Source organism: Monodon monoceros, unplaced genomic scaffold, assembly GCF_005190385.1.
Source record: "Monodon monoceros isolate NGI ecotype Baffin Bay Population unplaced genomic scaffold, NGI_Narwhal_1 Super_Scaffold_22, whole genome shotgun sequence".
Classification (NCBI taxonomy): Eukaryota; Metazoa; Chordata; class Mammalia; order Artiodactyla; family Monodontidae; genus Monodon; species Monodon monoceros.
In genome coordinates this window covers 17253165-17267531 of record NW_021703779.1, presented here as the reverse complement: position 1 = coordinate 17267531, position 14367 = coordinate 17253165, and the positions used below count along the sequence as shown (strand labels likewise).

General features: G+C 40.0%; 1 protein-coding gene across 2 annotated transcripts in view; it reads left to right on the top strand.

Annotated features, from left to right (window-relative positions):
• The window catches only part of BCLAF3 (BCLAF1 and THRAP3 family member 3), an 80211-nt gene extending 73079 nt beyond the window's left edge, over positions 1–7132 (top strand). For both annotated transcript variants that reach the window (XM_029240429.1, XM_029240428.1), the window contains exon 11: positions 6763–7132. In XM_029240429.1, coding sequence (XP_029096262.1) covers positions 6763–6792 — 30 coding nt within the window. In that variant the 3' untranslated portion in view covers positions 6793–7132. The remainder of the gene's footprint in view (positions 1–6762) is intronic.
• Positions 7133–14367: the final 7235 nt, after the last annotated feature.

Sequence of the window (14367 nt, the reverse complement as noted above, 5' to 3'; positions counted from 1 at the left end):
GCTTACTTGGCCTTAGAGCTGTCCTAGTAGTATTGTGCTACCCTGGAATCCCATTCCATATGTACAGACTAACAGTTTAGACCTATTACTCCATTTTACCTTGGCTTTCATGCCCTAAAGAAAAGAGGTGAAGGCCTGGAATCTTTGGTTTCTTCCAGTGTTGCTTCATCCCAAGCTTTAGCATTGGGGGGGGAACTTTGAAGGTCCTGCCCTGGAGAGAAGTCTTAGTACAGGCAGCATCTGTACCCTGCTTTGGCTTTTTGTCCTACTAAGGAGTTCATTGTTTTCATTATTAGACCACCAACTAGATTAAGGATGCATGGTTAATTAATTAATCTAGGTGTCCTGGAACTTCTTGAACCTGAAATTAGATATGAAGCTTTGTATTTCCACATGCCTCAAAGTCCACCAGGAAAGTTTAGACTGGTCTTGTCTGGATTCCTCACTCCCCCACCATATTGAAATGTCTGGGCTGATCAGTCATGGCTTGAATTTCTTATAATGTTCATCTGTAGTACAGTCTGTTTACTGTGCCATCAGACATGTGCTTCTTGTGTCCAGTGCCAAACAGCTTCCGGGAAGAGTTGGGGAGATCCTAATCATGGCCTCCCTAAAACTGAATTAGCTCCCCAGCTGCCTACAAGGTAGTAAGATTCCCAAGCAGTATTAGTAAAGTACAGAACTAAAATGCTTCCTCCTCATTCATCATGCACTTGTCATATTAACCCCATTCTGGCACCCAAATTCCACTTTATTATGTTTCCTTTCTCTTGGATTCTGCGCTTGGGGTGGAAGATGAGGAGATGGGAGAAATGTCTATTACCCCCTGGAAAGAAGCTTGTCTTTTATCCACTGTCATTCACAAGCACCCCCATGAAATATTCTCTGCTCATCATAGAACGTTTTCAGAAACTCTTGAGGGTCTGACTATGGACCAGACTAGGATGGAGAACCTATTCAGAATTCATGAAGCCCCCGCTGGGAACATTGCCTCTGAAAAACTTTTAGCAGTTGTGTGTTTGGTCAGGAAAACATGGAGTTCCTCAGCATCCTAGACTCTCCAGTAGTCCCCAGGTACCTGTCAGCTCGGTGCCTACCAGAGCTCTGCCCCTGGATAGAAAGGGGGGAACGAGAGAGCAGAAGGACACTGTGAGAAGGAAGTTAGAGACCAGGATTCATGGCTTTTGGGGTTGGAAAAAACCATGAAAGTCATGGGGTACAAAGATAGAACAGGAACCAAGATCAGATGAATCAGCAAGAACCTGTTATACTGCTGCTGTGTCCCTCGAGCTGAAGGATGCTGGGGCACAAAAGAAGTGATTATTGTGATGGTTGCACAACTCTGTGAATACGCTAAAAACCATTGAGTTGTACACTTTAAATGGGAGAACTGTATGGTATGTGAGTTATATCTCAGTAAAGCTGTTAAAAATAAAATCGCACTTGCTCTCTTCCCCAGACCACTGATATCTCCTCAGGGTCTGTAGCTCTCACAGCTAGCCAGCCAAGCTAGAAACTTGTCGTACTAACCCTCCCAGTTTTCCTTCTGACTGCGATTGTCCCAGGTGTTCTTATTTGTATCACTCATCCATTGCTCCATCCAATTCATTCACTTTAATAGCCGCATATCATTCCACTCTATGGATGTCTTATTTATTTCAGTGCTTTTCAAACCTCTTTTGCTTACATACCCTAAAATTATGAAAAATTATCTACCTCCTTGTACATTTTTAGGTTGGTATCTAATACTTTTTAATCATAAGTTTAACTTGTTATAAAGGATAGAATTTCTGGCATATTATAAATAGAGAGTCTTAAATAAAACTGTTACATCATTGTTTTAAATCTCTTCAGTGAACCTGCACACCACAGGAATTTGGTAACATCCATTTTTTAAAGTACGCAGACGAGCTCTTTTAACAAGTGGGAAATTTTACATCATTCCTTTTTTTGGCCTTGAATTTGGATTCCATTCTGTTTGCCCCATAGACTTTTATCTTTGAAAGTCTTTTATTGCTCACCAAATCAAATTTGACACATAATATTAATAGATTTCTGTGACTCTTAGGTGTTAAATATTTCTCTGGACTGAATGACCATTACAGTTGATCAAAATAACGTAAATGTATTACAGATTTTGTTAAGTATTGATCAGATAAAAGTTTTATTGGAAATGCATTTCTCTTTTCAATTAGTTTGGGTATTCATAGATAAATATTACCTATTAGTAGTAGAATAATAGTGTTCAATTATCAATTCCATTTTTTCTTTTTATAAATGTAAGTCCTGAGAAACCTTGTTTATATGATTGTATAGATGGGAATGAAAGAACTTTTATTATAGCAATGCCACTCCGTTCTTTGGACTCACTCTGAATTATAGGCCAAAAAGTCACTTAGTGATCTATCCTCAAAAAGTATTTTGAATGTTCTTTTACTGACAGCTTGATTTTGTCCTCCTACAATTAAACGAAAGCAAAGAAATGGAAAGCATCCGACTTGCAGAAGTATGCTATTTATTACTAGCTGCTAGGGTTGGTTCACTTTCTTGGCACCGTCACCAGTATTTCCAATTTCCCCCTCTTTTGGGGGGGTCCCCAGGTAATGCAAAGTACTAAGATTCAGGATGAGAAGGTGTATCTTCCTAGTATAAAAGTGGGAGGTAGGGAATCAGCCTTAACCGATTGTACAGGCGGGTTATTTTGGAAAGCAAACATTGAGAATTTGAAGATCTGGAAATTGATTCCCTCCAAACTGTCTGTACCCACATACTCACTGGAAAGTCTTCATATACTGCTAAGGGTATGTGTAAACCAATTTGATGATTACTGACTTACTTAACCAAGCGTCTGTTGATGACTTCAGGATAGTTTACAGGTTTTCATTATTTCCGTTAAACCGCTGTGCACATTGACATTTTGGTACCTTGCCATAGCTCCCTTTTTACTCATTTTTGTTCTTACCAGAAGTACATGAGAGTTCCTGTTTACCTGCACCCTAGCCAGCACTCCACATTATTAATCTTTATTTTCTGTTGTCAGTTTAATAGCAGGAGATAGTTCTCATTTGCCTTTCTTCAGTTATTAATGATGCAAACATATTTTTTATATGTTATGTGTCATTTGTATTTCTTCCCTCAATTTCCTTAGTTCTATGTTTTACCAGTGTTTCTGTTGAGGGTTGGTACTTTTTCTTACTGATTTTTAAGAGCTCTTGATTTACTGAGGGTATTAACCTATCATATATTTTGCTCCTATTTATTTCATGTTAGTTGGCTGTTTATGGTGGCTTTTACATTACAGAACTTGTCAGTTTTCATGAACCTGTCAAGTTAATCCTGTATGGCTTTTAGATTTCATATCATGTTTGTGCTTATTAAAATTCCTTAGTGTGTTTCCTTTAAGTGTTTTATGGTTACTTTTTTCAACATATAAATACTTGTTCCTTTTAGAATTTGTTTTAACGATACAATATAAGGGCAGGATCTGATTTTTTTCTCAGTAGATAGTCAATTTTTCTAACACTGCTTATTGGGTAATTTGTCCTTTCCCCACTGATTGAAAATGCCACCTTTACTGTGTGCTACATTCGTAGGTATTCCTGGTCTGCTTGGGGAATCTTAGCAGCCTCTAACTTGCTCCCTTGCCTCCTGTGATTTGCTTATTCCGTCCCTTCACTAGTAACACAGTTATTGTCCCAAAACACAGTCTGAGTCATATCACTCTTGTGCAGACACCTTCCAAGGAATCTGTTGCCTATAAAAAAAGAGACCAGACTTGTTAGCCAGGTCCAGCCCTAAGCTGCCTTTCTAACCACATTTTTCCATGCACCCTCTGTTTTTTGGAGCATAATATATGTTTTCATGTATTTTTAAAAATTATATTTCTTTTATTTTTGGCTACATTGGGTCTCCGTTGCTGCCCGCAGGTTTTCTCTAGTTGTGGTGAGCGGGGGCTACTCTTCGTTGCGGTGCGCAGGCTTCTCATTGCGGTGGCTTCTCTTGTTGCGGAGCACGGGCTCTAGGTGCACAGGCTTCAGTAGTTGTGGCACACGGTCTCAGTAGCTGTGGCTCGCAGGCTCTAGAGCGCAGGCTCAGTAGTTGTGGCGCACGGGCTTAGTTGCTCCGCAGCATGTGGGATCTTCCTGGACCAGGGCTCGAACCCGTGTCCCCTGCATTGGCAGGCGGATTCTTAACCACTGCGCCACCACGGAAGCCCGTTTTCATGTATTTCTATCTTTGTTCCTGACGTTCTCTTGGCTAGAAATAGCCTCCTGATCCCCATCCTTTTCTTATTAAACCCTGCTTTCCTTTTATGATCCACTGTAAAGCCTTACCAAAGCCCCCTCTTTAGCTCTTGTTTCATTTGGTCTCTAACTGTTGCTGTTTACCTTCCTATTTCCCCAAATAGTTGATCAACTCCTTCACAGAGGGTACCTCATTAGCGTCACGTCTCCCCCATTACCTTTCATATGGTCTGTCTTTAAAAATGCTTGTTGAATGGAATCTAATCTAATCATACACACACAGACACATACACACACACCCATCCATAGCTCTAAAAAGTTAGTGAACGGCAGCAATTGTGTCAGGGGTCCCCAAGACCACCCCGGGTTCAGTGATTCGCTAGGAGGATTCAGAGGACTCAGCATGTGGTGGCGCTCGTAGCTGAGATGTTCCAGCGGAAGGCTGCACAGCACAATCAGCACGGGGAATTGGCGCACGGGCGAGTCCAGAGGACACCAGGTGCAGCTTTCCAAGAGTCCCCTCCCAGTGGAGTCACACAGGATGTGCCTGAGTCCCCCAGCAGCGAGCTGCGACAACACGCGTGAAATGTTGCCAACCAGGGAGGCTCGTTAGAGACTCAGCGCCCAGCGCTGGTCACATAGGCACCCCCTGCCAGGCACATACCACATTCCAGGCTCAGCAAGAAAGCAGATGTTCAGCATAGACCATGTTGTTTGCACAATTTATGCACTCATCAGTGGTGGAAACCGTCCTGAAATCTAAGTTCTTAGATGCCAGCCAAGGGCCAACCTTACAATCAGACCTTTCAAACGATAGCGGTCAGGTATGCTATATTAACTCTTTTCTGCACAGCCATATTTTTGAAGAGCTTATTTTCACAGATGGTAAGTGCCTACAGAGAGGTGGAAAGGATCAGTGTGTTAGAAATGGTCAGGGAATGTACGCTAAGTACTGTGATTTCTACTCTCTTCACCAAAGAGGTAGGTTGTCAGCTGAGTCATGGAGAGCAGGACTTAGAATGGCCTACAGCCAAAGGTCCATTTTTGGGAGTAGAATGTGGAGTTGGGTAGAGACAGGGGTATGCAAATTATAGAGGACCTCGAAATCTGGGTAGAATGTAGAGGATGTGATGTGGTGACAGTAGGACATCTTCCTAGACTGAGAAGGAGAAAGTGGTGTTTGAGGCTGGTGGCTGGGTGAGCAGGTTCTGGGAGGAGGCGAGGTGCAGGAAGATCAACAAGGAAGCAGTTGACTCAAGTGTCAAGTTATGAAAACCTAGGGGAGGGTGATGCTCGTATGTCTAGTTCAGCATTCTGCTTATAATAGGTTTTCAAATAATTGGAAGAATGCAGGGATCAATCCGAGAGATAGTGTAGAAGAAGCCATGTCAAGGGTGAATGTGATTCAGAATAATTCCACATTTTTATAAACAAGATATTTCCGTTGAAAAAGTTTTTCAGAATTATTATAGTTAGCGTTTCCTTTTACATTTGTTAGTAGGCAACAGATATTTTATTTGAAGATCAATGTAAATGATGTTTATATTATATAATGAGTAAAGAAATAGGATACAATGTATTCTGGCTCTGTTTAAAGGAATGATGTTGACAAAAATATATATGCATGTATTTTGAACATTTCATTAACCAAAATAGAAGAATTTTCTTCAGTACTGTTTTTGTTTGGAATTAAACGTTTCCATACTAATATAAGTGCCAAAAAATAAATCAACTTTTAAATTTCTTTCAGTTTTAATAATGTAAGATCCTAGTAAAAGGTAAGGATATATGTATTAATAAGTTTTTTAATGTCCCAGAAAAACATGTCATTCTACCATTTTTGCTCTTTTATTAGTTGCATGGTCCTATGTCCAGTTTGTGGTTGGTAATTTAACATTTTGCATAGCATCACAGTATAGAATTCACATTTGTTATCCTTTAATCATAGTCTTATTGTTATTGTGAATTCCTTTTCCTGTGTTTGTTGAAGCCATACATCTTCGTACATTGTAGGTAACCATCCAAAAGCAGGAAAGCTTTCCCCCCACTAATAGCTTTCTCTGCTGTTACCAGTCATGCTAGAAGAGTCCATATAGTTTTAGAATTAGATACCATATGATGACAAAGATAAAGTACCCATCTGAGGTTGTGCGTATGTCACATCAGGCTCTGTTCTTGAGGGACTACGGTTTAAGAGTCTTGAGTTTTTGTCAGTGATGTCCCCAGTGAAACTCGCCCAAATAGCAGAATGCTGTTTTCATTAGCTTACTAATACCAGCCTATCAAGTGCCATATATATTTTTTGTCCTACTGACTTATCATTTGATATCCGCATTGATGTGTTTTGTTGTTACTTTGTGTCTTTGGGAATCCATATAGCTTTGTGGGGATCTTGAGTGCAAGCGGTAATACGTTAATTAAAATATTTTGAAAATTGCAATGTAAACAAAACTCTAGCTCAGATGTTTTAACCAATGCTTCTTTTGAAGTCTGTATTTCTTCTGTTTTCTCTCAATAGGAATATACAAACATTGCCCCAGCAATCTAATCTGGAATTGTTACAAGTGGAAATGACACTACAGGATGATATTTGGGAGCATCTTTTTGTCAAGAGTTAGAATTGGCACTAAAGCACTAATACTGTAACTATCTTGATAAAATAACTTTATTTTTCCGTAGTGGAATGCTGCAACTTTTTTACCCTTAACAATTGCTTTTAAATCACAGTATTCAATTTAAAAGTGGTATTAACTACAGCTTCTTTTGCAAAAAGTCTCAAAAGGGCATTATTTGTTGATGCATTTTTCTCTGAGCATGGTTTCATAGAGAACTGAGTTATATCCAGACGTTTCTATGTTGAAAGTTTTGCTTATGTAATAAAAACAAAAGTACGTGAATTGTATGGTGTCTGTACATGAAAGAACTTTAAACAGTGGCCTTACGTAGCAATTTTTATACCAGATTTTTCTTTTTCTGATGACATTTTGGCTTACAACTTGAAGTTTTCTTAAGCTTCTGAAGATCAAGGTCTATATAATTCATACATTTCATATTATGACATAAGAAGACATAAGAAAAGGTGCTTCAAATTTTCCATCAGGTAGTTATGAGTGTACTGAATTTTGAGTAATTGGTTCGTTCAGTTTTTTTCCACAACTATTTGCTCTTTTCCAACTTCAAAATGCTATTGTGGAAAATACATAAAGATTTTATAATCTGTATTCCATCTTACTTTCCCTCAGGGTAAGCTCATGCATATCATATTTTTAAAGGCTTTTAAAAAAACTGACAGACAAAATCTCATATTCAGAAATTGTACTTTACTACTACAGCATTACACATTTTGCAAGCACATATTATAAAGTGTTTATTTTCAGTTCAGTTGTATTGAGTACCTACTATGTGTAAGATAACATTGGTAGGATTTTAAATGATATTTTAGGTCTCAATACCTTATTTCTTTATGTTTTCTGTGTTCTGCTTAACAGTACATATACATTCCCAATTAAACTTTTGTGAAATGTTTAATTGTAATTAAATAAAATACTGTTGCTCCTTCTGCTTGAAGCAGCTACTTGCCAGTTTGTGAGAACATTATTTTAATTTCGTGTGAGAATTACAGCCCTTGGTAGGAACTGTTGATATTTAAACCACTGTTTTGCACTTACAAAGACAGAACTTTCTGCATCAAAATCTGGTAAGAACTTAACTTTTTCGTGACTGGATTATGAAAAATCTTATTGCAAACGTTTAATTTTTTAAACATGCCTTTAAAAGATAGAGTAGCCATTTCCTTAGTGGGTCAGCAGTAAGGGGGCAAGAGTGCTTGATGCATTAAAATTGGGTAATAAATTTAGATGGATGGCCTGTCTTATGCTGTGTACTGTCTCTATAGGTCAGGTTTTTTTTTTACATTCCACTTATGGCAAGAAAAAAATGCATGCACACAGCAGTATGACAACTTTGTACTGTGTTAAGTACCCATAACATCTGCCTTAAATTTTAAAATAATTTATTTCATTTATTCCCATACTCTGAGGAACAGTTATAAACCTCGAATCGTTCATCATTAGGTTAATGCATATTTATTGCACAGATTCTGTGCTAAAATTATAGCAATGAACAAGAGAGCAAGACACATAGAGCCCGCCTTTATGGTACGTACAGCCTGATAGGGAAAATGGACATTAAACATAGAAATGTAACTTGGGGACTTCCCTGGTGGTCCAGTGGTTAAGACTCTGCACTCCCAATGCAGGGGACGCAGGTTTGATCCCTGGTAAGGGAACTAAGATCCCACATGGTGCTGGGCGCGGCACGGTGCGGCACGGCCAAAAAAAGAAAAAAAAATGTAACTGACTAAACAAAGTTGGTTCTCTAGCTCTATTTTTACTTATTGTAGCACTTAAGGGTAAAATGGTTGATTCAATATTAATCATTCCACAACCGGTTTCCTATTTAGGCATATTTGAATATACTTTTGGTACTGTCTCAAAATGCAAAAAGCATGTTATTTGCAAAATACCTATTTGTAGCATGGATGTATTTAGAAAATATTGAGTGCATAAGATCTAATGGCTAAAAAGAAGGGCTTGCTTTATAATTTAAAGTATAAAATAAGGAGAGGGACCATGTCTGTCTTGTTCACCATAGCATTCCCAGCTGCCAGCATCCTACTTGACAAATGGTAGGAACTCATTAAATATTAGTTGCATGAATGAGTAACAAATAGACTATGTCTATTAGGAATTAAATATCTAATTTTTGTGTGGAGGTTGAACAAAAGGTTATCCATAGCACTTTTTATTGACTGGAAAGAATTTGAATTCTTGAATGTGTAAGACTTCAGAAGAGAAGTTATTTTGATAAGTCACATATCATTGCCTTCTCACCTTCCTCCTCTGTGTGGTAGGCCCTTCTCTGGCCCTGGAAGACAAAGGTAATAAGACACAGTTCCTGCTCTGAGACACCTAATCGACTGTTGGGGAAGACATTCACAAAAACAAAGAACTGCAACCTATAGTGTGAAGTGCTATACCGAACATAATATACTAAAGGTTGAGAGAGAAACTGGCATTCCTGGTTGAGCATCCCCTGGTCACATTTCTTTCTTATTGGTTTCACAGACCTCAAGAGGCACTATTCCATTGGTGGTTTTGCTGGTTTTAAAATTTGATGGGTTGGGGGAAATTGGGTAAAGCATACATGGGATCTCCGGATTATTTCTTATAGCTACATGTAAATCTACGATTATGTCAGTGTAAATTTCAGTTTTTAAAAAATCAGCCATAATCTTATCACAGATAAAACTACTATAAATATTTTGGAGGATACATTTTTTTCTGTTGGAAAAAACTATTATATTTACATTATAATAATTTATGTAGATGCATCATGTGGACCATCTTTTACCCAATAAATCCTACATTTTTCAGTAGTTTTTAGAAAAAGGATGGGGATACTTTCAGGTGGAAGGAAGCAGGAAAAGTAAAGCTGGATCAGAAACTCTCCTTTTCCGTTATCTGGCAAACTCAGTAACCGGCAGCCACAGATTCGCCAGCAGCAACCGAACAAGGAAGCACGGAGAAGATGCCAATGCAGCAAGGTGAGGTGTGACTTGCAGCCCCCCTCCACCCCTTAAGTAGCACTGAGCAAAGAAACTGGAGTGATGTGGAACCATGGTATGTACAAAGGGACTGGTGCAGTGACCAGGTCATACAGAGGAGAGTCAAGGAAAATCCTTGGGAAGGTGAGGGCTTTGCTTCTTTCTCAGGACTTCAGGGAAAGGGGAAAGATTCACCAGGACAAGGTGTTCTCTGGGTTGCAGAGCAGCCTGGGGAAGCCAAAGGTCACAGGATAAGATACACCTTTTGGTCCAGTGAGCACCAGTTCTGGACACTTAATGGGAACCTAGACGAGAGAGGATACCAGGTTCCCCAACGAAGTCCCACCAAAAGGAATGGTTATTAGCTCTGAATCCGTTAAAATATACAACTAAGGTTTTAAAACTGAGGAATCAGAGATGTAGAATAGAATGTAAATGTTATAAATCGTGACAAAAATGGAAGCACGTTAATCAGTCGGGACATGGTGGAGGTGGGGTGAGGTGGGGTAGGGGAAAATGGGATGAATTCTAAGAACTAACCACCTCATCTTTCATGGGCAGGTGTCATGTCAAGTTATGGTGTCTAAGAGTGTATCATATAAAATAGAAAAAAACGTAGTGTCCAACCTTAAGTTTTTCAGTCTTTTTCTTGACCTTAATGCAGTGGTTCTCAAAGTATGGTTCCCCAACCAGCAACATCAGCATCACCCGTGAACTTGTTAGAAATGCAGATTCTTGGCCCCACCCCTGACCTACTGAATCAGAAGCTCGGGGGGTGGGGCCCAGCACAGTCTGGTTTTTTTAAAAACGGGTATTATGTGTGTATGTATGTATGGATGGATGGATGGATGGATGGATGGATGGATGGATGGATGGCTGTGTTTGGTCTTTTGTTGCTGCGTGCGGGTTTTTCCTGGTTGCAGTGAGCGGGGGCCACTCTTCATTGTGGTGCTCAGGCCTCTCATTGCGGTGGCTTCTCTTGTTGCGGAGCACAGGCTCCAGGCACGCGGGCTTCAGTAGTTGTGGCATGTGGGCTCAGTAGTTGTGGCTCACGGGCTCTAGAGCGCAGACTCAGCAGTTCTGGCGCACGGGCTTAGCTGTTCCGCGGCATGTGGGATCTTCCCGGACCAGGGCTCGAACCCGTGTCCCCTGCATTGGCAGGCGGATTCTTAACCACTGCGCCACCAGGGAAGTCCCCAGAAGTCTGTTTTAACAAGCCCTCCAGGGAATTCAGATGCTCGCTCAAGAGTTTGAGAATCACTGGTTTACTTAGGTCTTTTAGGAACCAGTAGACCTTATGATGAAAAAATATTAATCTGAAGTTGAGCAGCACCTTCAGTTTCATTTCTAATTTTTTTCTGTAGCATTCAAATAAAGTTAACTAAAACTTTTAAAGATAAAAAGTATATCAGTTTTCACCATCAGTTGTGTCTGTACATGAATAGAGAGGTCAGGACATATGCCCACCCACTGTTAACACAGATGGTTTTTTAAGTGGTGGGATTATGAGTGACTCTTTGTGCTTTTCTGTATTCTGGTTGAATATAATGAACATTGTATCATTTTTATAAAATAAAGCCATTTTAAAAAAAAAGTGGTAAGAATATCCTATCCATTGTGTATGTTACTAAAAATTCATGTAAACAAGCTTTACCTCCAAGGGCTACCTACTTCTCCTTAGTCCAGAGGGATTTTACTGCCTGTGTCCCTCCCACATCATCAATGTGGATAAGCTTATTTATGTGTTGTGTTAACGTTTTAATAAAAATTATTGATTTCTAATAATTTATAATTACATATGATTTAAATTCACTTAGAATAGTATGTAAAAGTAAGAAAAATTCATTCATAATAACACTGCTCATATATATTTAGTGTCAACTAACTGTTGCTATTTTTTATTAGTCTTTTTTCCTGAGCTTTATCTTTTTGGTAGCTGAGATAATATTTTATTTATGTATATTCAACCCTTGCAGATAGTCACATCCATGTTTAACATGTGTTTGCAGTTTGTATGACATTCAAGTTTACGTATTTTAGAGGGCATGGGATAGAATCCTATTCTCAGGAAGCTAAAAATGTCTTCTCTCTGTCTATTTATTTATTTATTTTTGGCGGCACTGGGTCCTCGTTGCTGCGTGTGGGCTTTCTCTAGTTGTGGCGAGCAGGGGCTACTCTTCATTGTAGTGTGCAGGCTTCTCATTGCAGTGGCTTCTCTTGTTGCAGAACATGGGCTCCAGGCGCGTGGGCTTCAGTAGTTGTGGCACACGGGCTCAGTAGTTGTGGCTCGTGGGCTTAGTTGCTCCACAGGATCTGGGATCTTCCCAGACCAGGGCTCGAACCCATGTCCCCTGCATTGGCAGGCGGATTCTTAACCACTGTGCCACCAGGGCAGTCCCCTAAAAATGTCTTCTAAAACCCTGACTTATTAACGTTAAGAAAGCTTGTTTTTGGTGTACGTATCATTTAAGCTATTAAAAACTAGATTAAACTTTACAGGTAATTTTGTAAAGTAAATTCTTACCTCAAATTTTAATCCCTTCTGATGACGTTTAAAATAATATTTAGTAAAGAAGAAATTGACTCCAATGTTGTGAAGTTCTTGCTGATGACAATATTCTGCAAGGGACTGCAGGGAACACAGTGCGACTAATTTAATGGTCTCTTAACAACTATGGTGAAAAAATGTTGCCTTAGAAGTTCCTCAAAAAGCTAAACATGGAATTACCATATGATGCAGCAATTCCACTCTTAGGTATGTACATACCCACAAGAATTAAAAGCAGGGACTTATAAACTTGTAGTTGCAGCATTATTCACAAAAGCTGAAAGGTGGAAACAACCCAAGTGTCCATCAACAGATGAATAAACAAAATGCGGTCTATCCATACAATGGAATCTTATTCAGCCGTGAAAAGTAATAAAGTCCTGATATATGCTACTTCGTGCATGAGCCTTGGAAACATTATGCTAAGTGAATAAGCCAGTCACAAAAGGACAAATATTGTATGATTCTACTTACATGAAATATCTAGAATAGATTAGAAATAATTTTCTTTCTATTTTAAAAACATTTCTCCATTGCTTTGGCTCCTACTCCCGTATATGTGAACTGTTTTTTAACCTCTGGGAGATTTAGAACTTTCTCTTTTTCTCTGATATTCTGAAAGTTATCAACTATGGGTCTTTTGAATGGGTCCTTTGTTTAGCTGAGCTCCTGTTGGGCCCCTTCTGCCTGGAGACTTAGATCCTTCCGTTCTATGATAATTTTTCCCTTCCACCATCTCTATTTTCTGAAGCTCTGTCCAAACCTCCCAACCCTCAGGGCAGCACCTGGCTATCTGGGCTCTTTTTTCAATTGTTTACTCTTTTCATCACCTTTGCTTTGTTTTCATTCATTTTTGTCTGTCTTCCAGAGCCCCCAGCTGTTTTGGTGTTTGTTGAATTCAATTCTTCTCTCTTCCCTTCCTGGCCTTCTCCCCTGGACCTCTCTTCTCTGTCTCCTCTGAGGCCTCTCACCCTCTGTCTGCCCCCTTGTGCTGGTGATCCTGAGGGCCCATTCCCTGGCTCTCTTCTCTCCCTCCACATTTTTCTTGGATGATTTAATTTATATGCATGTCTTTTGATATCATGTGTTCATTAATGTTTTTTTAAAAAAGTTATCTCTACCCCTGACCTCTCTCCCCAAGCTCTACACACTTACTTCTATTTGTCACGTAGAAATTTCCACCTGAATGTCCTACAGCTATCTCAAACTCATCCTGTCTGAAACTGAAATGAACCCCAAAAGTGTTTTTCCTCTGTTCATGATCTCGGTTAATAGCCCCTGGATTCACAGAGAGACTCAGAATCCAGGCAGTCCTCTCAGATGCTGCTTTCTCCAATTTTTGGGGAAAAAAATCTATCCTTGAATGACCAAGGCATTACTTGATCTCACCTTTATCCCATCTGATCTTTGTAAATACCCAGTGTGGTGTGCAAGGCAGGTGGGGGGTAACACTGCCACAACTTTGAGATTACCAGAGGTTAAACGACTTTGCCAAGCTTATGTAGTTACTGAGTGGTGGAACTGGCAGCCAAGCTTTCAGACTCAGACTCCTCTGTTCTGACCCTAAGAATAAGAGCTCACGGGCTTCTCTGGTGGCACAGTGGTTAAGAATCCACCTGCCAATGCAGGGGACATGGGTTCAGGCCCTGGTCCGGGAAGATCCCACATGCCGCGGAGCAGCTAAGCCCGTGCGCCACAACTGCTGAGCCCCCGTGCCACAACTACTGAAGCCCACGCGCCTAGAGCCCGTGTTCCACAACAAGAGAAGTCACCGCAATGAGAAGCCCACGCACCGCAACGAAGAGTAGCCCCCGCTCGCCACAACTAGAGAAAGCCCGCGCACGGCAACGAAGACACAACGCAACCAAAAAACAAGAGCTCCCAAGTACTAAGCACTTACTCTGTGTCAAGCAATGTCCTAGCACTCTCCATGTATTAACTCATTTCATCTTCACAGAAAGACTATGAGG